Source organism: Rattus norvegicus, chromosome X (genome assembly GCF_036323735.1).
Source record: "Rattus norvegicus strain BN/NHsdMcwi chromosome X, GRCr8, whole genome shotgun sequence".
Taxonomy (NCBI): Eukaryota; Metazoa; Chordata; class Mammalia; order Rodentia; family Muridae; genus Rattus; species Rattus norvegicus.
Window position 1 is genome coordinate 70,825,573 of NC_086039.1, and position 27,552 is coordinate 70,853,124.

The window sequence follows — 27,552 nt, forward strand, 5'->3', positions numbered from 1 at the left end:
AGAAACTTTGGGGGTTGGGGATTTAGCTCAGTGGTAGAGCGCTTGCCTAGGAAGCGCAAGGCCCTGGGTTCCGTCCCCAGCTCCGAAAAAAAGAACCAAAAAAAAAAAAAAAAAGAAAAGAAAGAAAGAAAAAAGAAAAGAAACTTTGTTTACTTTGTCTTATCCTCACCCTCCAGCTCACTTTGTAGCTGAGGATGAGCTCGAACTTATGATCATCCCGCCTCCACCTCCTTAGTGCTCAGATTACAGGCCTGTTGCCCCATACCCAGTTTAAGAAACCTGTTTTATATTTTTCTGTTTTACTTGATTATGAAATTTGGGTTGGTTTTTTGTTTTTTTGTTTTTTTTGTTTTTTTTTTTTTTTGGTTTGTTTGCTTTGGTTTTGGTTTTCCTGTGATGTCTTACTTAGCACTTTGCAAAAACACATTTTGGGAAATGTGGGCTGGAAGCTTAGACTTCATGGTGTCTGTTCTCTTGATCATCGATCGCTAGAGCCGTGTAGGTTTTCAGATAAGAGGAATCTGGCGTTAGTGTTAGTAGCACCCAACCTCCCAGATTGAGTCCCTGGATGAGGATTGCTCTTTGGTTGGCCGAACTGAACATGGTGGTTTGCACTTGGGTTCTGGTGGCGCAGGCGCAGGAGCAGCCAGCTGTGGCAGCGCATTAGTTTTGGCGCAAGCGAGCCTATGCTGCAGGGTCACTTTTGGCTGGTCAGAGAAGAAATAATGATATCACCTTCTTCCCCCTCCCCAATCTTTTTTTTTTTCCCCTTTGCAAATTTTCCCCTTTCCCCTTATCTCCTTCCCCTCTCGTCTTCTTTCATTAAACCCTCCTAAGGCATGTTATTTGAAAGCAATTGAGACGCAACCAAACTTTGCTGTAGCCTGGAGTAATCTCGGCTGTGTTTTCAATGCACAAGGGGAGATTTGGCTGGCAATTCATCACTTTGAAAAGGTTAGTCATTAATTGATATTTTATGAAATGTTTATAGGTAAAGAACATTCTTAATAGAATAAAACAGGCATTTACTTAACCAGCTATGTAATAATATTTTTGTTTTCTAGACAGTATTGCAGCATTTGCAGTATATGGTATGGCAGTTTTTGAGATTTGTACTGAGTATACTTCAGCAATTGAAAGTTTTTTTGTTTTTTTTTGTTTTTTGTTTTTTTGTTTTTTTTGATTCTTTTTTTCGGAGCTGGGGACCGAACCCAGGGCCTTGCGCTTCCTAGGCATGCACTCTACCACCGAGCTAAATCCCCAACTTGTTTTTTTTTAAATTATCACTGTTTGGTGTTTTTGAGAGAAGGTTGCACTCTCTATAGAATGACTCAGAACTTACTATGTGGCTCAGGTTGGCCCTCAGCCTACTGGCAATCCTCTTCAGCTTCATGAGTGCCCAGATTGCAGGCATGAACTACTCCCATCTGGGTTTTTTTTTTTTTTTTTTTTGGTTCTTTTTTTTTCAGAGCTGGGGACCAACCCAGGGCCTTGCGCTTCCTAGGCAAGCGCTCTACCACTGAGCTAAATCCCCAACTCCCCCCCCCCCCATCTGGTTTTAAAATGCCCTTTTTCCTAAAAGAAGTAGGTATCTCTTCAGTGAAGCAATAGGATGGGGCTATAGAGGGATCCATTGTCAAGAGAGACATGAGGGACAGGACTGGAGGCTTAGAGCATCCTGATGAAAATGCTGATTCCAAAGCTGGAATAGGAAATAATACGGCGTTGTTTGGAATAACTTGTCATACCAGAAAGCAAGGAAGTACCTATTTACTTATTCATACACTTGTCTTTCTTTTCTTTTTCTTTTTTTTTTTTTTAAAAAGGTCTCCTATAGCTGAGGATGGCTTTGTTGAGTTGAACATTTTAAAGACTCATTCATTTTTACTTTTTATGTGTATAAGTGTTTTCTGTCACCATTTGGGTGCTAGGAACTGAACCAGGGTCCTCTGTAAGAGCAGCTAATGCTCTAAGTTCTGGTCAGTCTCTCCAGCCCCAAACCTTGAACTTTTACTTCTGTCTTAGCCTCCTTAGTGCTGGGGTTAGGGGTGAGTACTACCACATCTGGCTTTTATTTGAGAAATAACTGTTCAGAGTTTTGGCTCATTTTTAAAATTTAAAATTTGCTCTTTTACTTTGAGTTTAGACCCTGACATATTATTAATATTAGTCCCTTCTAGGATGTATGGTTTACAATATTTTTAGCCACTATCAATTGTTTCAGTTACTCTGATAATTTTCTTTGCTATTTATAGTTTTATATGATTGCTTTTGTCTTTTTTGGTTTTTTGTTGCCTGTGCTTTATTCTTTTTTTTTTTTTTATTTTTATTTTTTTTCGGAGCTGGGGACCGAACTCAGGGCCTTGCGCTTGCTAGGCAAGTGCTCTACCACTGAGCTAAATCCCCAACCCCTAGGTAACAGGTTCTAATGGGGATAGGGTTGTTGAAGTAGGGGCAGCAAAATACTGATTAAAGGCTATAAATTTGTAATTGACTGTAGAATTAGCTATTACACTGGATTGTGACTGCATTTGTATGTATGGTATATTTCAAAATTGCTACTACACATGGCTGTTTGAGCCCAGGAGTTCAAAGTGAACCTGGACAATACAAAAAATTGTCTCACTTGACCAAATAATGGAGAAAAAAAGCAAAGCAAAATGAGAATCCATATATGCTGGCACAGGCTAATAATTCTAGTATTCAGGAGCTTACAGTTGAAGAAATGTAGAGTTCATAGCTGGCTCAGGATATACAGAGAGATTCTACAGCAAATAACAGCGAGCGAACCGAATCTCTCAGCCTGATGACCTGTGTTCAGTCCCCAGAACCTAGGGTAGAAAGAGAGAACTGACTCTACAGAGTTGACTTCAGACTTCCACATGTTTATTTAGCATAGATGGTCTCCAGCAGCAGCAGCGAAATATTTTTTAATAAAATAATTTTTTAAAAAAATTAAAAACCTTTCACATGTATTTGATACAGGCATGTAGCCTATACTAGCCTGGAACTGGCCTTTTGCCTCTGCCTGCTCAGTGCTGGGGATTTATAGGTATGCAGTGCTAAGCCCAGAAAGAATAGATTTTTAAGGCAGGAAGTTGTGACACATGTCCTTAGTTCCAGCAAAGGCAGGGGGATCTCTTGAGTTCAAAGCTGACTAGGGCTATGTAATGAGATCCTATCTCAAAACCAAAAAATAAAAAGAACAGATTTTTTTTAAGTATTCATACTTTTTTTTAAATAGGGAAGTTCATGAGGGTGAGGTAATGAATATATATGTATGGCCTTGATTTATTTGTTATTTGGTATTTATTTTACTAGTTTTAATTTATGAGAGGGTAGATAGATGGCTCAGGAGTTTTATTTTTTTTAAAGATTTATTTATTTTATGTATGTGAGTACACTATTGCTGTCTCAGACGTAACCAGAAGAGGGCATTGGATCCCATAACAGATGGTTGTGAGCCACCATGTGGTTGCTGGGATTTGAACTCAGGACCTCTGGAAGAGCAATCAGTGCTCTTATCCACTGGGCCATCTCTCCAGCCTGGCTCAGGAGTTTAAGAGCATTGACTGGTTTTCTAGGGATCCAGGTTCAATTCCTAACACCCACATGGTAGCTTACAACTATTTGTAACTCTACTCCTAGGGTATCTTTGATAATGCTGTCTTAGAGCTCACTGTGTAGACCAGGATGGCTTAGAAAACTCAGAGCTATATTCCTTCATCTGGCCTTTGGAGTACTAGGATTAAAGGTGTGGACTACCACATCTGGTTTTGATTGATCTTTTGACAGCATATACATAGATCAAACTGTACTGTGCCCCATAGATAACACACATTTTTTTTTCCCGTAGCTGAGGACTGAACCCAGGGCCTTCTGCTTGCTAGGCAAGCGCTCTACCACTGAGCTAAATCCCCAACCCCCGATAACATACATTTTTAGGGAGTCAGGCAAAGCTTGTTTTTCTATGTAATGGAAGGAATCAAACCTAAGGCTTTGTTGTACATGCTGGACAAGCATTCTACCATTAAGCTATGCTCTGAATCCTCTTTATAAATAATATTCTGTGTAATGAGCGAGGGAACAATAAACTATTGGCATTAATAGATTTAGGCATTTAACAGTGGCAAACAAAAATAGCATTGGATACTGATCCTTTTGAATAAGACTACATAATTCCATTGGTGAAGTAGACACTCAAAGAAATGAGGACTGAGTGTGTAGCTCAGTGGTAGAATGCTTGTCTGGCATGGGCAAGGCCAAGGATTATAATTCTTAGCACGCACGCACGCACGCACGCACGCACACACACACACACACACACACACACAGAGAGAGAGAGAGAGAGAGAGAGAGAGAGAGAGAGAGAGAGAGAGAGTGAGTGAGTTTGGGGAAGTATTAGGGGAGACACAGATAGGATTTGTGCTTCTAGTTTTAATAGTTTATAAGAGGCTAGATAGATGATGACTCTGGAGTTTTAAGAACATTGGCTGATGTTTTTCCCAGAGGACCCAGGTTTGAATCCTAGTACCCACATGGAAGCTTAAAACCATTTATAATTTAGTCCCAGGGGATCTGAAGGCCTCTTCTGTTCTCCAAGGGTAACAGGCACCCAAATGCACAGATACACATGCAGACAAAACTTTACATATAAATGAAAAAGAAAATATAGTTTCTAGAAAATGTGTGGAGCAGGTAAACATGTTAAAAGACACCAGAGGAATTTCATCAGCAAAAAATATCAACTATGAGTTTGCATAGGACAGTGAGTGATGTGAGTTAGTTTTTCTTTTCAGCAAGGTGTAGGAGTGAAAGTAGACATTTAAATGAAATCTGGATGATTAAAAGAGATAGGCACTTCTTTTATTACCATGCCTACTGCTCTTTTTGCATTATACTAAGTAAGCTGCTTTGATATTTTTTTAACAAAAAGATTTATTTGGTGATGTATTTGTGCATGTGCCTGCTCATGGAGAGCAGCAAAGGATGTGGGATCCCTTGACTGAAATTAGTAGGTTGTTATGAGTCACTTGACATACGGGGCATGGGAACCAAACTTCAGTTCTCTGAAAGACCAGCAAGCACTCTTAACAGCTGAGCCATCTCTCTGTATGTGAGTGTGTGTGTGTTTTGAGAATTTAAAAAAATATCCCTTTGTGGTGCCACATGACTTTAGTTTCAGTTCTTAGAAGGCAGAGGCAGCTATCTCTACCTGTCAGGTTTATATAGTGAGTTCTAGGACAAGTAGGACCTTATCTCAAAAAAAAAAAAAAAAGAAATTAAAAAGCTTGTTAATGGGTCTGGAGAGATGGCTCAATGGTTAAGAGCACTGACTGCTCTTCCAGAGGACCTGAGTTCAATTCCCAGCAACTACATGGTGATTCACAAATACCTGTAATGGAATCCGATGCCTCTTCTAGTGTGTCTGAAGACAGCTACAGTGTACAAATAAATAAATCTTTTTAAAAAAGCTTATTGATAACTTGTGTGGATCCTATTTGGATATTCATTGAAGTTAATCAGATATGGGACCACTGACTAGATATTTGGTCTTAGAATTTCTTTTATTTTTTAAAAGATTTTTAATTTTAATTGTGTGTGCGCGTGTGCATGTGTGCATGTGTGCATGTGTCTGAAGGTACCATTGTAGACCAGAAGAGAGTTGTTGGAACCCCTCCTACCTGAAGTTACAGGTGGCTGTGATCTCCTGGTACGGATTTAAGAACAGATTCAGGACCTCTGCGAGATCATTTTGTGCTCTTAACTATCAAGCTATTCCCAGCCCCTTGACAATCTCCCATCTAATTCTCACTGGCCTGAAACTTGCTGTGTTGATCAGGCTGGCCTGGAATTCACAGAGATCTACTGATCTCTATTTCTACCTCTGCCTCCCAAATGCTGGGATTAAAGGCATGGCCAGCTCATTCTTTTTTTTTTTTTTTTGGTTCTTTTTTTCGGAGCTGGGGACCGAACCCAGGGCCTTGCGCTTCCTAGGTAAGCGCTCTACCACTGAGCTAAATCCCCAGCCCCACCAGCTCATTCTTAAAGGTATAATGATGTTGGAGTGAAAAACCATTCTTGTCTCCTTCCTAGGATTCATAATTTTAAAGGGGCTATGTTTGAGATTTGCTTCAAAATTATCTGGAGAAAGAGGGGGAGAGTAGGTTAGAATACATAGTAAATAAAAGCCAATGTGATTTATGAATTACTAAAGATGGTAAGTCAAGACATGGTTTATTGTCTTCCCTGCTTTTGTGTATTTTTGAAACTGTCCATAAAAATTTATCTAACACGAGCAGGGTGTGGTTCATGCCTATAATCTCAGCCCTTGGGAGGTTGAGGCAGGAGTATTGATTGCTGTGAGTCCTGGGCCACACTGTCGTATATAGTGAACTCTAAGATAGCCTGGGCTGACAGCAGAGTTTGACTTTACCTCAAAACAAAAATTTAAAAGGTTTTCAGGATAGATCACTCTGACTATAGATAATTTGTGACTTGTTATCTATGTAAAGAAGTGTTTCTGGAATCTTTAAAATACTTGAAATTATTTATTACCTTTCAGTGTTTTGGTTAAATTTGCATTTACTATTCTAGAGGATTATTTTTTTAGGATCTTAGCTATTCTACCATTGAGCTCATTTGCTTGTTTTGAGAGTGTCTCATATAGCCCCAGGCTGCCTATGAACTCACTGTGTAGCTGAGGATGAGCTGAATTCCAACTTAAGCTTCCCAGCTGCTGGATTGTACGATTTTGCCATAACTGGCTTAATGTTACAACTCTAATTACATATCCTACCGAGGACTTGCTGAGCTGTGTTTGTGGAACAGAAGAGCATACAGATTTCGTTAAGAGCTCACTATTTGTCACTATCTTTTAGAAGAGTTAAATTGACTGAATATAATAGGGCCAAGCATTAGAAATACTCTGCTTTGAATTTGAGGCCAGCCAGGCCAGAGCTACATGGAAAGACCCGTCTCATAGAACAGACAGAACAAAAGGAAGAAGTACTCTGCTCAGTTCAATTGGATCCATTTTGCTCTTGAGAAGTCCTTTTGTGTGTTTTTTGTTTTGTTTTTTTCATTTGCTTTCTTTCTTGAGATAATAGAGGAGATTGAAACCCAGATACTGGAGTATGCTAGGTGAGTGCTTTGTCTCTAAGCTTTAGGACCAGCCCCTCCCTCCAATTATTTTAACATTAATGAAGGTTTATAGATGAGAGGGAACTAAATAAGAAATGCTATTGAAATCAAACTGAGTTTTATTATAGTAAATGTAATTGGATATCTAAAATTACTTAATAAAAGCTGAATTAGAAGTTCATTAAAATCCTATCTTTCTAAATAACTGTTTTGTAATTTTAGGCTGTCACCCTTGACCCAAATTTTCTGGATGCTTATATCAATTTAGGAAATGTTTTGAAAGAGGCACGGATTTTTGACAGGTGAGAATGTTATGTTTGATCCATTTCCTTGTCCTAGTAGTTTGGACTAAAATGTGGCAACAGCTTTCAGAAGAACATTTATAGAGCGTACTTTTCCCTCCTGCCTTTGATATCCTTTACTTAACAGATGTAGTTGGTTTCCTGAATGCTTTTATACTTATACCTAATTCCATTTACATTTTCTTTACTGTAAAACTGTTAGAAATGATTACCTTTTGTACTGAATTGTTCCCTTGATCTGATTAAGAAAACTAAGTAGGGGCTGGAGAGATGGCTCAGCGGTTAAGAGCACCCGGCTGCTCTTCCAAAGGTCATGAGTTCAATTCCCAGCAACCACATGGTGGCTCACAACCATCTGTAACAAGATCTGATGCCCTATTCTGGTGTGTCTGAAGACAGCTACAGTGTACTTATATATAATAAATGAATAAATAAATCTTTAAAAAAAAAAGAAAACTAAGTAAAACTTGACCTTTGACTTTTTAATTTAAAACTGCTTTTCTAATTTGTGTGTGTTAGTGAGGGAGGTTGTACGTACATGTGTGTGCAGGTGAATGGCACATGGGAATCCTGTAGAGAATGCTGGTGTCCATCCCCATCCTATCATTCTGTATCTTATTCCTTTGAGGCACTTTCTCCTTGAACCCAGGGTTCACATTTTTGACTAGGTTGCCAGTCAGAAAGCCTCAGTGATGTCCTGTTATAATCCCCTTCCCCCAGTGCTGAGGTACATGCTTCTATATGACCATACCTAGCTTGTTAGGTGGGTTCAGGGATCTAAACTCTGGTCCTCATAATTATACACCAAACACTCTTAAATACTGATCATCTCTCCAGCCCCTTGATTTATTTGATTTTCTGTGTATGGGTGTTTTGCCTGCATGTCTGTGGACCATGTTGGAAAGCCAGAAGACGGCCTGTAGAACTGGAGTTATACATGGCTGTGAGCTGCCATGTGGGTTCTAGGATCAAACCAGTGTTCTCTGGAAGAGCAGCCAGTGCTCCTGTCCACTGAGTTGTCTCTTTAGCCTTTGATTTGTAACTTTTTTGTTGTTTAAGGGAAGCTGAGCAGGAATACACAAATTTTTTTTCTGTGAAAATATGTTTTATATAGTCTGGTACTTTGGAGGCTGAAGCAAGAGGATTGCTGTGAGTTCAAGGCCAGGCCCTTGATGGAGCAAGACTCTCTCAAGAAAACATACTGGGCTTGGATGTTCTAGCTTACACCTGTAATACCAGCCCTTGAGAGGCCAGGGGAGAAGGGCTTGCACAGAGCTGGAGGTCAGCTAAAGCTGCAGAGTAAAATCTTAGCTCAAAACAAAACAAAAAAACCCCATATATCCCAAAATAAAAATGCAGGGCCGGGGTTGGGGATTTAGCTCAGTGGTAGAGCGCTTAGGCAAGCGCAAGGCCCTGGGTTCGGTCCCCAGCTCCGAAAAAAAAGAAAAGGGAAAAAAAAAAAAAAGAAAAAAATGCAGGGCCAACAATTTTCCTCAGTGGTAGAGTCCTTGTTTAGCATGCATGAGGCCCTAAGCTCAGTTCTTAGCACCAAAAAAAAAAAAATACATTTTATTAAAAATGAGATTTCGATATTCAATAAAATATCAAGTTGTCATTAGTTAAAATTAATTCACATTTCATTTAATAAAATCTCCATTAAGGTTAAGGGCGAGATGGCTCAGTGAGTGAAAGTATAAGCAGATGACCTGAATTTGATCCCTGGAACCCACAATGGGAGGAGAGAACCAACTTTACAAAGCTGTCTTCTGGCTTCTACACGTGTACTGTGGTCTATGCCGACCTGTATACATGTCATAAACACTAATAATAATATGTTTAATTAGTTGCATTTTGTGTATGTGTTTTTGTTTTTCTCACAGAGCTGTGGCAGCTTATCTTCGTGCCTTAAGTTTGAGCCCAAATCATGCGGTGGTACACGGCAACCTGGCTTGTGTGTACTATGAGCAAGGCCTTATAGACCTGGCCATTGATACCTACAGGCGAGCTATAGAACTGCAGCCTCATTTCCCTGATGCATACTGCAACCTAGCAAATGCTCTCAAAGAGAAGGGCAGTGTAAGGATTTTGTCTTATTTCTTTGTTACGTGGTAGAAAAGAAGAGTCTTCATTGTACATATTAAGTATTGAGATTGTTATATTGGTTTCCTTTCGAGTTTTGGTTGCTGGGAAGGAGGATATTGAAAAGTGTCCATTTTCCAGTGTGTTACCAGCCATTAGACTCAATGATGCAGTTACTTGAATTACTAGAATAGCAGCGGTCTCCCTGATTCTTTTGTGTAGTTTCTGAATGGTTTGTTTTATTTTCCAGGTTGCTGAAGCAGAAGATTGTTATAACACAGCTCTTCGTCTGTGTCCTACCCATGCAGACTCTTTGAATAACCTTGCCAACATCAAACGGGAACAGGGCAATATTGAAGAGGCAGTTCGCCTGTATCGCAAAGCATTAGAGGTATGTTCAGTGCTGTGACTGGAGGGTCTAGCCTAGCCTATGGGACAGTAAAGGGAAAGCAGTTTAGTTTGCCTGCCATTCATTCACCTCTGGGTTTATTTATTTTATTTTATTTTTGGTTTTGATTTTTGAGACAGGGTTTTTCTGTGTAGCCCTGGCTGTTCTGGAACTTACTGTGTAGGCCAGGCTGGCCTCGAACCCAGAGAGTCCCAAGTGTTGGGATTAAAGGTTCAGCTGCCGTTCACCTCTTTAAGAGGGTCATTCACTATTGATATAAGGTCCTATGACATGCAAGATATTGACTAGTAAGCTTAGTAATAGCTTCACTGTAAAGCTATTACAGTGAAGAACTCAGGCCTGTGTGGTTAGTAGGAGTTTAGAAAAGAAGTGGCATTACTCAGCATGATTACAGGAAGAGAAGCACACCTCCTGTTTCAAATGAAGATAGGTATGAAATGGAGGGAGCAGTAGAATTTGAGCTATTAGACCTGAAGACTGGGTAAACTTGGAAGGGGTGGCGAGAAGCCTAGGTGTACACAGTGATGGTCTCAGAGCTGTGGGAGGTACTTTGGAGAGTCTTTCTGCTATTTAATGTCAGCTGTTATCGGAACTCTAGGTCTTCCCAGAGTTTGCTGCTGCACATTCCAATTTAGCAAGTGTACTGCAACAGCAGGGCAAGCTGCAGGAAGCACTGATGCACTATAAGGAAGCCATAAGGTAAGAAACCCATAGCTTCTTTTTTCTGTTTTCATTTTTGAGATTATAATTACATCATTTTTTCTTTCCTGTCTCTCTAAAACTGTCCCATAAACCATACCTCCTTGCTCTCAAATCCATGGACACATTTTTTGTGAATTGTTGTAACACACATAATATGTATATATATATATTTATATGCTTATGTATTTCTACATACAACTTTCACAACCTGTATAATGTTACTGTGTATATTTTCAGGGCTGACCATTTGGTATTGGATAACCAATTGGTGTGCTTTTCCCTACAGAAGGCTTACTCTTACTTAGATGCCTGTATATCTTTGCATAGGATTGAAGCCTGATGGGTTTTCTCCCATTCACTTCAGCATCTCTTTGTTTTTTCTTTTTTGAGACAAGGTTTCTCTAAGTAGCCATGGCTGTCTTGGAACTCACTCTGTAGACCAGGTTGACCTGGAACTCAAGAGATCTACCTGCCCCTGCCTCTCAAAATTCTGGGATAAAGTTGTGTGCTATCAGCACCTGGCATCTATTTTTTAAAGGCGTGGCATAGTGGTATATGCTTTAATCCCAGCACTCAGGAGCTTAGGTAGATGGATCTCTGTGAGTTTGAGGCCAGCCTAATCTGCATAGCAAGAGCTAGGCCAGCCAGGGCTACATTGGAAAACCTTGTGTAAAACAAAAATTTGGGGCTGGAGAGATGGCTCGGGGATTAAGAATACTGGCTGCTCTTTGAGAGTGTATAGGTTCATTTCCCAGCACCGGGTGGTAGCTCGCAACCATCTGAAAATCTAATACCAGGAACTCTAATGACCTCTTCTGACTTTAAAGGGCACCGGGCTTGTGCATGTTACATAACCATACATGTGGGCAAAACATCCACACACATAAAATAATAAAATAATTTAAAAGTTAACTATTTTAAGCTTTTTATGAGACAGGGTTTCATTATGTACCCTGTCTCATAAAATTATGAACATGAAACAATCATGAATTATGTTCATGTTTGTTTTGGAACTCACTATATCAGGCTGGCTTTGAACTCATTGAAATCTACTCTACCTACCTCTGCCTCCCATGTCCTGGATTTAAAGGCATGTGCTACCATACCTGACTTACATATTTTAAACTTAAAAATCATTAAAAATATTCATCTGTATATGGATATGTGCAGTACATGTAGGTCCCCACAGAGGCCAGAAGAGGGAGGAGTGTGTTAGATCTCCTAGAGTTGAGAGTAAGGCAGTTGTGAACTGCCCCATGTAGTTGCTGGGAATTGAACCCAGGTTGTCTGGAAGAGCAGTCAGTACTGAGCCACCTCTCTCAGCCCCTTGTTATTTGTTTATTCATTTAGTTACTTATATTTATTTTTAGTTTTTTTTCCCCTGAGACAAGGCCTCTCATGATTGTCCTGGAACTCCATGTGCATCAGGCTGGCCTAGAACTCACAGATGCCCCTGCCTTTGCCTCCCATGTATTGGAGTTAAAGGCATGTATAATGTCCTGCTTTACTTTTTAATAATCATATTTCATTTATTTCATGTGTGTGGAGAAATGTGGGCATACACTACAGTGCCCATGTGGAGGTCAGAGGATAACTGTTTTATCTTTTCATATATGTTCTGTGGTTGAACTCATGTTATCAAGCTTGATTGTAGCCATCAAGTTACCTGCTAAACCATCTCACTAACCTTTTAAAATTACTGCTTTTTTTTTTTAAAAAAAAATGTGTTTTTATCAGTATCCCTGGCTGTTCTGAACTTGCACTGTAGAGCAGGCTGGCCTCAAACTCACAGAGATTTGCCTACTTCTGCCTTCCAAGTGCTGGGAACACACCCAGCTTATTATTGTCATATTATAAAAGATTAATTTGCTTTTAAGTATATGTATTATCTATGTATAAAATGTCCTTAAGTTCCAGAAGTGGGTGCTTTATCCCCCTAGAGCTGGACATTGATGCTGGGAACAAAATTCAGGCTCTGCAACAGCAAGAACTATAATTGCTGAGCCCTAATTATTATATAATTTATTGTTATTATTTAATAATTTATTACTATCTAATAATTAAAGGTTTGGCATTTGGTAGGTGCTAAAATGACTCTTTCTCCCTCTTTGGTGCTGGGGATTCAAACTAGGCTTCATGCTTGGTAGGCAAGCACCTAATCACATGCCAAACCCCCCGAGTGCTTTATATAACAAGATTTTACATGAGATAATCAAGCTTTTGTCTTCTCCTTCAGAATCAGTCCTACATTTGCTGATGCTTATTCCAATATGGGAAACACTTTAAAGGAGATGCAGGATGTTCAGGGAGCTTTGCAGTGTTATACTCGTGCCATCCAGATTAATCCTGCCTTCGCAGATGCACACAGCAATCTGGCTTCCATTCACAAGGTACTGCTGGTATTTAAAGACGGGGTACCTTAGCACTGAAGTATCATTGTAGGAAACTCCTCACAAGTTTGTTTTCTTTCCAGGATTCAGGGAATATTCCAGAAGCAATAGCTTCTTACCGCACAGCTCTGAAACTTAAGCCTGACTTTCCTGATGCTTATTGTAACTTGGCTCATTGCCTACAGGTAAAGAATAATGGTTCAATGTTTTTCTTTCTGTATTGTTACCACTTTTTAATTGTGTTCCGTGATAATCTAAGCCTGCTTAGAGAAAAGAGACAGTATTTTTATTTTATTTTTATTTTTCTTTATTTTTATATTTTTGGGCAAGTAGCAATCATAGGGCAGTTTTCAGGAGCCATTTCTTTTAGCATTGGACTCCAGTTGTCTGGCATGCATTGTCTGGCATGCATCGTCTGGCATGCATCGTCTGGCATGCAAAGGCAAGCACCTATACTCACTGAGCTAGCCCCAAGACTGTGCTTTTAGGCGGTTATCTAATATTACTTTAGGAGCTCAAATACTTGTAAAATAAATCTTTGGTTAAGTTTTTGGGTGATCATTTCTTCTTGCTTCCTCTAGATTGTCTGTGATTGGACAGACTATGATGAGCGGATGAAGAAATTGGTTAGTATTGTAGCTGAGCAGCTAGAGAAGAATAGGCTGCCTTCTGTCCATCCTCATCACAGCATGCTGTACCCTCTTTCCCATGGCTTCAGGAAGGCCATTGCAGAGAGGCATGGGAATCTCTGCTTGGATAAGGTGACTCTCGTTTTAGTCTTTTTGTTGTAAACTGAAATGCATATAGAGAAAAACATTGTATAAATCAAATGTATGACTTTACCAACTAGAAATGAAACTGACTTAGCTACCCTAGAAGCCACACTTACTTCACTGTGGCCTATGGCCTGACTTGAGCTCATTTCTTCATTTCTGATGGTGGTAGTTTTTTTTAAGGTGGAAATCTAGACTAGGCATGGTGATACAAACATATAATCCCAGTACTAATGTAATTCAACACTTAGAGGCAGAGGATGGTGAATTGAGGCCAGCCTAGGCTACATAGCAAGCTCTTACCTCAAAACCACAAACAAGCAAAAGCTCCCATCTGAAAAGCAAACTAAAGGCAATAACAACAAAAGCCCCACATGATGTTTAAATTGAGCGTGTAGTATTATATACTCTGAGAATTAGAACACGACTTGGTAAGGTTTAGAATCCTCCTCCAGGAAACAGTGATAGATCTAAAGTTCTCCCTCCCTCCTTCCCTCCCTCCCTCTCTCCTTCTCCCCCTCTCTACTCCCTCTTTCCTTCCTATCATTTTTCCCCAAAATGCTATCCATAGAAGTTTCTAAAATTCTGTAAGGGTTATCATACTCCATTCATATTTCTTCGTTCCTAGAAATTTTAGATGTGTTCAGACTGTTTCATAGGTTTTTTGTGTTTTTTTTTGGTTTTTTTGGTTCTTTTTTTCGGAGCTGGGGACTGAACCCAGGGCCTTGCGCTTCCTAGGCAAGCGCTCTACCACTGAGCTAAATCCCCAACCCCTGTTTCATAGGTTTTCTATATCCTAGCTAGGTTCACTCTAAGCTCTATACAGCTGAGGATCACACTGAACCTCAGATCCTTTGTCTCCACATCACAATGACAGGGTCCCAGGGGTGCACCAACATGTCCTTTTTTGTTGTTGTTGTTTTGTCTCACTACATCACACTGGATGGCTGCAACCCAGTGTGTAGACTCAAAGCTCCATGTGTCTTAGTCTCCTGAGGGTTGGGATTAAAGATGGGCACCACATGCCTGGTTTTTATGTAGTTCTGGGAATAGAACTCTTAGCTTTATATGAGCTAGGCAAATCATGCTATCAACTGAGCTTCATTGCCAGTCCCGGTTTTCTGTTTTCCGTTTTTTTTTTTTTTTTTTTTTTTTTTTTAGATTAAAATTTACACATTACTTGATTTTCCTAATGAACATTGTATTCTGCTGGTAGATTAATGTCCTTCATAAACCACCATATGAGCATCCAAAAGACTTGAAGCTCAGTGATGGCCGATTGCGTGTAGGCTATGTGAGTTCTGACTTTGGGAATCATCCTACTTCACACCTTATGCAGTCTATTCCAGGCATGCACAACCCTGATAAGTTTGAGGTAAGAATAATTTTTTGGTGGCTTTTACTCCATCATTATTTGAGAAGGTTGGAGCAAAGGTTATTGAGTACATTGTCCCTTCCCTGCCTTTCAGGTATTCTGCTATGCCTTGAGCCCGGATGACGGTACAAACTTCCGAGTGAAGGTGATGGCGGAAGCCAATCACTTCATTGATCTTTCTCAGGTGAAAATCTGATCCTTCCATTTGTTTCTAAAAGATTTTATAGTTAATTATGTTTATGTGTTTGTGTATGTGCATATGCACGTATGAGGGCAGGTGCCCAAGGAGGCCAGAAAGGGGTGTCAGATCTCTCAAACTTGGACTTACAGGGGGTTACATAGGTGCTGAGAGCAAATGTAGGTCCTCCATAAGTATAGCAAGCACCTTTAAGTCTCTAATTTTAAATTTTTAAGCCAATTTAAAGTAATAAAAATAAAAACTATGGATACAAGCTGGGATTTTTTTTTTGTGATGGGTATTAAACAGGAGGATTATACAGGAACTACTGTATATGGGCAGTTGGCCTTTATTTCCTTGGTCATTTACATTTATAATTGATAGGACTTTTGCTGATGTTGCACATAAAATGGAAATGTGATATAATCGTGTTTGATGTATAACTGTTTTTACATTGAGCCTGCACTCAGGACAGAAAAATACTTTTAATACCTACTGAATAAAGATAAGAATAAATAGTTTAAAAAGAAAATACATCTTGTGGTGTTAAGATGAGGATTTCTTTCAAAGGCCAGCTTAGACTATGTGAGGCCCCCATCTCATTAAAAAAAATAAAGCAGCCAAAAGTAAAAACCTCACATTTCTGAGTCAGTCTCTCTCTCTCTCTCTCTCTCTCTCTCTCTCTCTCTCTCTCTCTCTCTCTCTCTCTGTGTGTGTGTGTGTGTGTGTGTGTGAGAGAGATTGATTGATTGATTGATTGATTGATTGATTGATTTTGTAGGGTGGCAGGGTGAGAGTTGAGGCAAAAACCCACTGTGTAGCTAACCCTATCTGGCTTGAAATTCACAATGTAGACCAGGTTGGCCTTTTGTGGTGATCCTCTTGCTTCAGCTCTATAAGTTCTGAGATTGTGGGCATGTGGCACCATGCCATACTGGTTGGTTGTCTTTATTTCTGTATTTGGCTCTATTCTTTACTCTGTAAATTTTATGATGAATTTTAAGATGAAACCTGTGGGAGAATTAAATTTGCTAAATATATAGACTTTTCCTGTAGGTTCTATTTACATGGGTGACCAGTAAAGACATGAATATACATATGTGTGCATATACTTGCATGTAAGCACATGTATAAATGTAAGTCATTGATGTAGTCAGGGTAGTATAGTGCTTTTCTATTACACACAAAACCCCAGGTTTCATTTGGAGCCCTGCATAAACTGGCTGTTATGACTCATACCTCTAATCTCCGCGTTTTTGAGGTGGAGGCAGATAGTAGGATCAGGGTTCAAGGTCATCCTTGGCTACATAGAGTTCAAGATCTGCCTGGGCTTGAGACCCTGCCCCAAATAATTAAGCCCAGGCACGCTCAGGTCATCTGTGTCAACTGTGGAGATCTTGAGCCTTATTTTCTTAAGACTGGGTCTCTCAGTGAACCTGGGGCTACGGTGGAAACTCTGCATCCTCCTGTCTCCAACCTCCACAGACCTGAGATTTGAGGGGCACATGTTTGGCCACATCTGGCCTTTTATACAGATACTGGAATCCACACTCATGTCATCTTGCTTGCATAGCAAGCCCTCTTACTGAGTCTGCTGCTATAGTCCTCTGTTCATACCAGTTTCCACTGAGATTATATTATGTGAAACTTCTAGTCATCTTTTGTTAATGTGGCTTATCTGTCTATTTATTGAGACAGAGTCCAAGTATTTAGCTCTGGCTGGTTGCAAACTCGTAATGTTTGCCTTCCAGGCTTGTAACAATGTGCTTGGCATCTTGTTGGTCTTTGAAGGCCCATTTCAAATACTAGCTCCTTTCTGGAATCTTGTTACTAAGCCATTCAATTTAGATGGAAACTCTGCTTCCTTTATTTCGTATCTGTAACGCTTAAATATTATAGCAGTGCTAATCCCTGTATTGCCTCACATTAACTTAGTTCATTGATGTGGTTCTCATCTCCTTTTTCTTGTTTGAAACAGGGTCTCTCGTAGCCAAGGCTGGTGTTTAACTTCTGGTCCTCCTGATTCTACCTCCCAAGTGCTCTGCTTCTTTGTACCTCCCAAGTGCCGGGAAACTACCTCCAACTAACTGTCCCTGGCTTTCCCCATCTCTTTCAGCTAGGTTTCTAGATTCTGTTTAATGTCATTAAACACATTGAATTAATTTAAGATTCTATATTGTTCTTATTGTCTATCACATAGATTCCGTGCAATGGAAAAGCAGCTGACCGCATCCACCAAGATGGAATTCACATCCTTGTCAATATGAATGGGTACACCAAGGGTGCCCGAAATGAGCTCTTTGCTCTCAGGCCAGCTCCTATTCAGGTAAAAGATCAATCACTTACAATGTCCATTGAACCAAAAAGATAGTGATTTTTTGGTTTTTCTCCATCTGACTAACTGCTCTTGAAAACAAAATAGACATTCTTGACTTTAAAAGTGTGTTCTTGGAATGGATGATGATAGATTTTTGGGTGTAGACATAGCGCCTACCAGTAAGTAAAACGTCAGTGGAGACAGGCATTTCATGGTTTTATATTAACAGCTCCTTTGTCTAAAATGTTTGAAGACCTTAACACAAAGTTATTTGGAAAGGCTGCTGGCTTGCTCTGGGCTAATGAAACCAGTCTCTTATTTATTATCTGATTTGGGAGCTTTTTGATGAAGAGCCTCTTGGAAAAACTCCTTTGGGAGAAGGTTGCTATATCTGCAGTAAGTTGGTGGGTTTACAGGTGGATAGAAGATGTTCATTTTTGGTCTGATTGTTTGTGTTTTCCTTTATAAGGCTATGTGGCTGGGCTACCCTGGGACTAGTGGCGCACTGTTCATGGATTACATCATCACTGATCAGGAAACTTCCCCAGCTGAAGTTGCAGAGCAGTATTCTGAAAAACTGGCTTATATGCCCCATACGTTCTTTATTGGTGATCATGCTAATATGTTCCCACACCTGAAGGTAGGCAGAAAACAATGGTATGAGGAAATCCAGAGAGCTGTATTCGTTTCTCCCTTTGTTGTTGTCCATATGCAGCTTTACTAAAAGGGATATCTGATTTTTTTTTCATTAGAAAAAAGCAGTCATCGATTTTAAATCTAATGGGCACATTTATGACAATCGAATAGTTTTGAATGGCATCGATCTCAAAGCATTTCTCGATAGTCTACCCGATGTGAAGATTGTCAAGGTCAGAACCTCATGAGCACTTGTCATTGAAGCAAACAGAATTTGTGATTTTCTTTTTCTTATAGCGAATTTTTATCTTGTTGATGTTTTTCAGATGAAATGTCCTGATGGAGGTGACAATGCAGACACCACTAACACAGCTCTTAACATGCCCGTTATTCCCATGAATACGATTGCAGAAGCAGTAATTGAAATGATTAACAGAGGGCAGATTCAGATAACAATTAATGGATTCAGTATTAGCAATGGACTGGCTACTACACAGGTGAAAAAGACTAATTATGTATCGCATATATACATCCTTTAATTACAACCACTGCATTTTACAGAGTAAGAGATAAGCTCACTGGGAACTGGCTCTTTTGTAGCTGTGTCTGTCTGGTTTTAGAAGTCATCTAGCTTCGGCCATCAGGTTCCTTAGTGAGCACCTACTGTGCTAATATTTTGTTTTTGCCTATCTGTGCCATTACCCTCTTTAGGCACCATGTGATGTTTGCTTCTGTAAACTCACCCTTTCCTTGACCAAATCCTGCACAGTTCGGTCTTAAAGTCACCAGTTTCTGTATTAATCTCTAGTCTCTTTCTTCCATACTCAGTGGTACTTGCTTGCTGTGCTTTTGTAGGATTGGGGGCACGTTATATTCTGCACAGTGCAGTGTATTTCCTTGTATTTGTATGTTTCGGCAAATGGAATTATTTTAGAGCTCATCTTTTAACCACTGTAATATAGTATGTATACCACGAGTATATATTGTATCCTTGATTAGGTAAATATATATATATATATATATATATATATATATATATATATATATATCAATAAGAGTATAAAACAAAAGAGCAGGAATATTAGACTTCTAGGGTGTTAGCAATTTTATTGATGTCTATATACTCATGTGATAGTGTAAAACAAAGTATGGGAGTAGCAAATAAAAACTACAAATTTGAGGCCACCTTGGCCTATATGACAAGTACCAGACCACCCAAAGCTACATGAGACCCTGTCTTAAACAAAAACAGGCCAAGCCTTACATAGTGGCACACCAATGTAATCCTAGCATTTGAGAAGTCTGACTATTGAAACCATTTATATTTGGGGAGGGGGGTAGTGAGTGAGTGAGTGAGTGTGTGTGTGTGTGTGTGTGTGTGTGTGTGTGTGTGTTGGGTCAAGTCCAGGACTTTGTGCATTCTAGATAAGTACTCTGCTATATAGATATAACCCCATCCCTTGGCCTGTCCCCCTTTTCTGGAAAGGCTTCTGTTGGATGGGGTTCTCATATAACCCAGCCTTGATCTTTGGTCCTCCTACATCTATGTCCTGAGTGCTAGAATTATAGATGAGTATACCACTATGCCTTGTTTTATGCAGTACTTGAATCAAAACCAGGGCCTTTTGCATACTCTGCAAGCTGTATCCCAGCTAAACTACATTTACGTAGTCTGTGTTAGCTCTAAATTTAATCATGTTCTTTTTGTTATTCTAGATCAATAACAAGGCTGCAACTGGAGAGGAAGTTCCCCGTACCATTATTGTAACCACCCGTTCCCAGTACGGGCTACCAGAAGATGCCATTGTGTACTGTAACTTTAATCAGTTATATAAAATTGACCCTTCTACCCTGCAGATGTGGGCAAATGTGAGTATGTGTAGATTTATTATTAATGTTCACTGATGAGTAAAGATTATCTATATGGGCTATGTTGCTGAAACTTCCCCCTTTTCTTTATGGACTCATTTCTAATCTTCAAGAGTTGTGAATTTTTCAGTTTTAAATAATTTTTATTTTTTGAGATTATACAAATATTTCCCCTTTTCTTCCCTCCAAACCCGCCCATGTATATTCCTTTTTTCTTTCAAATTCATGGCTTTTTTTTTTTAGTTACTGTTGTTGTTGCTTCTATTCTTTAGTGGTAGTGGTGGTGGTTAGTAGTAGTAGGGCTGTGTGTGTGTGTGTGTGTGTGTGTGTGTGTGTGTGTGTGTGTGTGTGTGTGTGTGTGTGTTTGTGTGTGTGTGGTGTGTTTGTTCATCTGTATGCCTAATTGCATAAATATAATCAACTTAGTCTGTATGTTACTTGTATTGTTGATTTTTTGAGATGAGGTCGCATCTATCCCAGGCTGGCCTTGTTACATAGCAGAGGGTAACTGAACTTGTATTCATTCTGCCTCTAACTCCCAAGTGCTAGGAATTAATCCAGGACTCCCTTCATGCCAGGCACGTAAGTAACTGCACCAACTGAGCTATGTCCGCAGCCATTTTCAGCCTTCTAATGTTGTCTTATTTTCCTCCAGTGTTGGGGGATCAAGTTCAGGGTGTGATACAGACTAGACAAACTTTGTACCAGTGATCTTTGACTCAGTTTTTTTAAAAGATTTATTTATTTTATGTATATGAGTGCACTGTCGCTGTCTTCAGACACACACCAGAAGAGGGCATCAGATCCCATTACAGATGGTTGTGAGCCACCATGTGGTTGCTGGGATTTGAACTCAGGACCTCTGGAACAGCAGTCAGTGCTTTCAACTACTGAGCCATCACTCTAGCCTTTGTTGTGTTTCTTTTCTTTTCTTTTTTTTTTTTTTTTACCAGAGCACAAATCTATATTTATTTATTCTCTATTAGTTGAAATCCAGGATGGGTACAGCATCATGATTCTGTGTCCAATGGCCTTTGCAGGAAGGTTGCTTCAGATTTTGGCATGAACCATGCCACCGTTTCCATGCGCCCGGGTTACTTTTCCCCAGATCACTCTGGTTTTGTTTGGTTTGCCTCCAGGAGTCACTGTATTGTTTTTTGCTTTGTACACATAAGCACACTGCTTGCCTAAGTAGAACTCAGTTTCATTTCGGGCATAAACGCCTTCAATTTTAAGAAGAGCCGTGTGCTCTCTTTGGTTCCGGAGGCCTCGCTTGTAGCCAGCAAAAATGGCCTTGCACCACAGCCTTCCAGACATACTTAACTTTTTTTTTCTCTTTTTTCTTTTTTTCAGAGCTGGGGACCAAACCCAGGGCCTTGCGCTTACTAGGCAAGTGCTCTACCGCTGAGCTAAATCCCCAGCCCCCCCCCTTTTTTTTAAAGAAGTCCTGTTCCCAGCAGACCTTCAAAGGTTTGCTCTATTTTCATTTTTTAAGACAGGATCTTTCTACATAGTCCTAGCTGTCCTAGAAGACATTGTAGTATATGCATCATCACACCTGGCTCCAGTCTTATGATTTTTAAATTTCATGCTATGAACCATTTATTTATTCAAAGTGTTCTGTCCAAATCAGATTATCAACAAATTTTAAAGATTATTTACTTTGATATGTATTGATGTTTTACCTGCATATATGTCTGTGTGAGGGTGTCAGATTTCTGGAACAGAAGTTGCATACAGATACTGTAAACTGCTATGTGGGTGCTAGGAATTAAACCCATGTCTTCAGGAAGAACAGCCAATGTGAATGCATGTTCGTGTACCACATGTATACTTGGTACCCACAAAATACATTAGATCCCTTGGAACTGGAGTTACAGTATTGATGCTGGAAGTTGAACCTGGGACTTCTGGAAGAACAGTGCTCTTAATCACTGAAACATCTCTCCAGTTTGCTTGCTTTTTTTTGCTCCCCCCTCCCCCAGATATAGTTTCTTTCTGTAGCTCTGACTATCCTGAAATCCACTTTGTATATGAGGCTAGCCTCAAACTCAGAGAGCCATCTACCTGTGCTTTCCAAGTGTTGAGATTAAAGGCATGTACCACTACTGCCTAGCCAAACTTTTTCTTAAAGGGTTTGATTGTAAGTGAAATTGTCAGTTTTATGATTAGGAATCTAATATAGTCATCTCTCCTATTTTATTCTTTGTATCATGAAGACACTTTATATTGTGCAAATGAATCCAGGGCCTTGGACTTCAAATTTTAAAACTTGGCTGTATGTATGCCATACCTGGCTCACAGGCTATAATTTGCCAACCCATGACCTAACCTGATAATCAAGCTTGCTGTATGCCTACCCATGTTTTAACACTCTTGCAGTACTGTAGAGTTAAACCAGGGAAGAGTTATCAATGGTCCCACTTCCCAGTCAGCTCACGAGCCTGGTTTGCAGAAGCACAACACTGAGTATATGGAGTTAGCTGGCTCTGCGTCCACAGAACTTTTCTGCATCAGTGTATTTTTACCTTTAGATTGTTAGAAAGAAAGCATTTCTGAATCTGCTGCTCCTGTATCTGTTGTTTGTCTCAAAGGAATGGGTAATGTAGAAAGAGGAGTTAATGAGTAAACTTCTATTATCCCTGAATCCTCACTTTTGCCAAAATTCTAAAAGCAAAAGTTACATAACATTAAGCTTGTTTTCGTTTTTTATTCTGTTTATGAATATTTCTGCATCTCAATGTAAAGATACTAATGTGCTTTTTTAAAAAAGGAGTTGTGGGCTGGGGATTTAGCTCAGTGGTAGAGCGCTTACCTAGGAAGCGCCAGGCCCTGGGTTCGGTCCCCAGCTCCGGAAAAAAAAGAACCAAAAAAAAAAAAATAAAAAATAAAAAAGGAGTTGTTTCTAAGAGTGTTAGATAAATGTATGGACATTGTACAACTTGTAAAAATGTGAAATAGTCTGGATTTGGAAATTGTCTTTTCTCAACATTTTTCAGAGAAGAAAGTGTGGAGTTCTGTGATAGGAAAGTGCAGTTCTGAATCAGGAGTAGGTAAATTAGTCTGGAGGCCACATCTACTGCTTGGTTCTTTGGTTGATTGTTTTGATGCTGGGGTAGAGCCTAAGTCCTTGCAGAAGCTGGCAAGTGCTCTACTGTGGCGCCGTAATCCCAGGCTCACATTGCTTATTTTTATAAATACAGTTTATACACTTGCTATCTCTGGCTGCTTTCAAGCTACAAAATAGTTATAAAAAGCCTATAATAATATCGTCTATTTGGTTATTTTTAGAAGTGTGCTGCTTTCAGATCTAGATTAAGCAAATACTGTTCATAGTATGCAATTTGAAATGTAAGAAGTGTAGGGAAATGTGTTGGCACCTCAAGCTACTCTGGAGGCCAAGATAGGAGAATGACTTGAGTCCTTGAGTTTGTGGCCAGCCTGAAAAACTTAATGAGACCCTATTCCTTAAAAACAAAAACATAAAAAGAGAGGATGTAGAAATGGCTCAAAACATAAATCAGTTGGTGCTGGGTTCCCTTTTCACAACATACATGGTAACTAACAATGTTCTGTGATTCCAGTTGCTGGGATTTCTTAAACACAACTCGTGAGGTAGTCACTGGCCACTTTTTGATCGTACTCTTGCTTCAAAAACGGTTCCACCCCTCTCTTAGGCACTATTGACAATAATCACTACAGGGAGATGGGAAGTCATTTTCTGTAGTGGTAATTTGCCCATGTTCCAGTATATCACTTCTCTATTCTTAATGCAAACAATCCTGGTTAAAGTCAGTGGATCATAAACACACAAAAACAATAACAATATGCATGAAGGTAGGGGGAGTCAGCAAAAATGGGAGGGGTGTGAGTAATGGAGGGTGAAAATAAGGACACACAGGGAATTTTCAGGAATTTTCAACATGCAAATTAACAAAGCAAGCAGACACCCCAAATTCCCATCTTTAATGAAGACCACTGCCTATCTTAGTTCTGCCACATATAGTTGTCTCAAATTGTACCAGTTAGTAAGTTGGTTTTCATCTTCTAATATTCTTTTCTCTGTCTTTAAACACTCTGGTGACAGCTAAGAGAAAAGGGAAAAACTCAATTAATTTAATTCATCTCTTTTTAGGAAAGACCTAGGTCCCAAGCAGGTTTCTTCACTTGTTTGAGACAGGGTCTCCTTGAATTTAGGAAGCTCCTGGTTGAGCTCTGCCAGAATTATAGGTGTGTGCCATAATGCCAGATCATGTGGTGTTAGGGATCAAGCACAGGCTAAGCTGGTCAAGCTCTCCCAATAGGACTTTATTACAAGACCACAAGTATAATCTTCCATGGGAAGAATAGAGTGAAGTAAAATGATTTGGGGAAAGGCAGATAAACTATTAATCTTCTCATTTTCCTTTTTCCTTTTTTTTTTTTTAAGATTCTGAAACGTGTGCCTAATAGCGTGCTTTGGCTGTTGCGTTTTCCAGCAGTAGGAGAGCCCAATATTCAACAATATGCACAAAATATGGGCCTTCCCCAGAACCGTATCATTTTCTCACCTGTGGCTCCTAAAGAGGAGCATGTCAGGAGAGGTCAGCTGGCTGATGTCTGCCTGGATACTCCTTTGTGTAATGGACATACCACAGGGATGGATGTTCTCTGGGCAGGAACACCCATGGTGACTATGCCAGGTTAGTGACTGATAAAATCATCGCACTCTTTATTCATTAAAAGTTTCTTGGGTCAAGAGGGAGTACTTCAGGGTGAACTTGTATGTAGTAGAAGTAATTAAGGCAGGATGATAGAAAATAGGACTTATTCAAGTCTGAATTCTTGGCACCATCCTCTCCATCTGTAATGTGGATACTTAAAATGCAATTAACAATGATGATTATGTGATTACTATCTTTTTACCTTCTAGGAGAGACTCTTGCCTCTCGAGTTGCAGCTTCTCAGCTCACTTGTCTAGGATGTCTTGAGCTCATTGCTAAAAGCAGACAGGAATATGAAGACATAGCCGTGAAACTGGGGACCGATCTAGAATAGTAAGTAAACTTCCAGGAACAAACTATATATCTGAAACTGGCTAAGGTGAAGCCATAAATTAAGAATAATATAAAATAGATAAATTGTATGATGTCTGGATGGGGGACATGATCTCTTAGGAAATCATGAACTTTTAGTAACTTTCCAAAGTGTCAGATGTTTGAACCTAATACTTCACAGGAGGATAATTAAAACAAAATAAAACCAAAAAAACCTTAGTTGCCTGCAAATGAGTGAGAATTAGCACTCAGGAGGGAGAGCCAGGTGGATCTCTGAGTTTGAGGCTAGCATGAACTATAGGACATGTTCAGGATAGCCAAGGGCTTTGTTACATGGAGAAACCTTGTTTGGGAAAAAAACACAAAATTTTTTGTATATATATATATATATTTTTTTCTCATACAGTATATCCAGACCACAGTTTCCCCTCAATCTATTCCTTCTAGTCCTTGCATCCCCTGTCCTGCCTTCCACAGATTTTGCTTCTGTTTCTCTTCAGAAAAGAGCAGGAATATCAACTGAACATGACACAACTAGACACAGTAAGACTAGGCACAAGCCCTCATATCAAGGCTGACTGAGGCAACCCAGTAAGAGGAAGAGAGTCCCAAGTGCAGGCCAGAGAGAGATACCTCTGCTTCCACTGTTAGGAGTCTCACAAGAACACCAAGTTACACAACCATAATGTACATGCAGAGGGCCTAGGTCAGACAGACTCATACAGGCTCCCTGGTTGTCGGTTCAGTCTCTGTGAGCCCCTATGAGCCTTGCTTAGTTGATTCTGTGGGCTGTCTTCCCCTGGTGACCTTGACCTTCTGTCTCCTACAGTTCTCCCCCTTCTCCTGTGAGGTTCCTTGAGCGCCAAGGGAAGAACCTGAAGGAGGTCTTGAATTTGGTGTCTTTTTCCATCTAATATTTAACTGTGGGTCTCTGCATCTTTTCCCATCAGCTGCAGGAAAAAGCCTCTCTGACAGTTGGGCTAGGCACTGATCTATGGCTATAGCAGAATCTCATTAGGAATCATAACATTTTTACATTTCTCTCTCTCTCTCTCTCTCTCTCTCTCTCTCTCTCTCTCTCTCTCTCTCTCTGTGTGTGTGTGTGTGTGTGTGTGTGTGTGTGTGTGTGTGTGTGTGTAGATGGTATACATGAGGAGTTGAGTTTTCTCTATGTGACAGGTGCCTTTTTTATCTGCTCTGTAGCTCAGCTTGGCATTGAGCTTGATTCTCCTTGCCTTGGATTCCCAATTTTGGGGATTATGACTATGCCACCATACTAAGATAAAATTATGCTTTTGAGTACTAGTTTTTTTTTCTTTTTCTTGTTTGAGACAAGGGTTCTCTGTATAGCCATGGTGGTCCTGGAACTTACTCTATAGACCATGCTGGCCTCCACCTCAGATAGAACCTGCCTCTGCCTCTCAAGTGCTGGGCAGGTGTGAATCACTGTGCCTGGCTTCATAAAATATTTTTATCTCCCAACATTTAGTTATGAAAATTCTAATTTTACAATAAACACTATATCTGCTACTTAGACCATGCTGTTGTATATTATTTTATTTGGTATATTAAAATATTTTTCACCTGTTCATGTTCTCAATGAGCCACCCATTTTTGGGTGCATTTTTATAAGTAAACAGTAGATAAAAGGAGACAGCACTTCAGAGGAAGTGTCATTAATTAGAATTCAATACTATTTTTTTAGGTAAGGTACTTTCTATATACTAGGCAAACATTTACCACAGAGTGAGCCTTAGTAGTTTGTATGTATAGGCATACATATGTACATGTCACAACACACAAACAAACGGAAGTCAGGACAACTTTCTTTTTTTTTTTTTTTTTTTTTTTTTTCGGAGCTGGGGACTGAACCCAGGGCCTTGCGTTTGCTAGGCAAGCGCTCTACCACTGAGCTAAATCCCCAACTCCAGGACAACTTTCAAGAGTTGCTTCTCTCCTGTCACCTGAGTTCCTAGGATGAAGTTCAGGTTGTAAAGCTTATCTACAAACACCCTTACTCACTGAGCCACCTTACCAGCCCAATACTTATTTTTGAGATAGAATATTTATATATGGGGCCAGACTTGATGGGACATACGAGACTGAGGCAGGAGGATTGCCTTTAGTTTTAGGCAAGCCTGGACGGCAGAATGTTACACCCTTGTCTCAACTAAAAAGAAAGATACTCAAGTCTACACATCTTTTTTTTTTTTTTTTGGTTCTTTTTTTCGGAGCTGGGGACCGAACCCAGGGCCTTGCGCTTCCTAGGCAAGCGCTCTCTCTACCACTGAGCTAAATCCCCAACCCCAAGTCTACACATCTTAAGTGTTCAATGAATTTTAA

General features: G+C 39.8%; 2 protein-coding genes across 4 annotated transcripts in view; one reads left to right on the forward strand and one right to left on the reverse strand.

Annotated features, from left to right (window-relative positions):
- Ogt (O-linked N-acetylglucosamine (GlcNAc) transferase) overlaps nt 1–27,552 on the forward strand; it is a 44,807-nt gene that overhangs the window by 14,256 nt on the left and 2,999 nt on the right. For all 3 annotated transcript variants that reach the window (XM_006257057.5, NM_017107.3, NM_001398715.1), the window contains 17 exons: nt 838–954; nt 7,366–7,445; nt 9,326–9,521; nt 9,775–9,915; nt 10,532–10,632; nt 12,872–13,025; nt 13,109–13,210; nt 13,607–13,786; nt 15,015–15,173; nt 15,268–15,357; nt 17,552–17,677; nt 18,138–18,308; nt 18,421–18,537; nt 18,631–18,801; nt 20,021–20,173; nt 24,603–24,855; nt 25,086–25,209. In XM_006257057.5, coding sequence (XP_006257119.1) covers nt 838–954; nt 7,366–7,445; nt 9,326–9,521; nt 9,775–9,915; nt 10,532–10,632; nt 12,872–13,025; nt 13,109–13,210; nt 13,607–13,786; nt 15,015–15,173; nt 15,268–15,357; nt 17,552–17,677; nt 18,138–18,308; nt 18,421–18,537; nt 18,631–18,801; nt 20,021–20,173; nt 24,603–24,855; nt 25,086–25,209 — 2,435 coding nt within the window. The remainder of the gene's footprint in view (nt 1–837; nt 955–7,365; nt 7,446–9,325; nt 9,522–9,774; nt 9,916–10,531; nt 10,633–12,871; nt 13,026–13,108; nt 13,211–13,606; nt 13,787–15,014; nt 15,174–15,267; nt 15,358–17,551; nt 17,678–18,137; nt 18,309–18,420; nt 18,538–18,630; nt 18,802–20,020; nt 20,174–24,602; nt 24,856–25,085; nt 25,210–27,552) is intronic.
- Rpl35al4 (ribosomal protein L35A like 4) lies at nt 20,477–21,490 on the reverse strand. Its single transcript, XM_039100408.2, has one exon. The coding sequence runs from the start codon at nt 21,488–21,490 to the stop codon at nt 21,224–21,226; it is 267 nt and encodes an 88-aa protein (XP_038956336.1). The 3' UTR covers nt 20,477–21,223.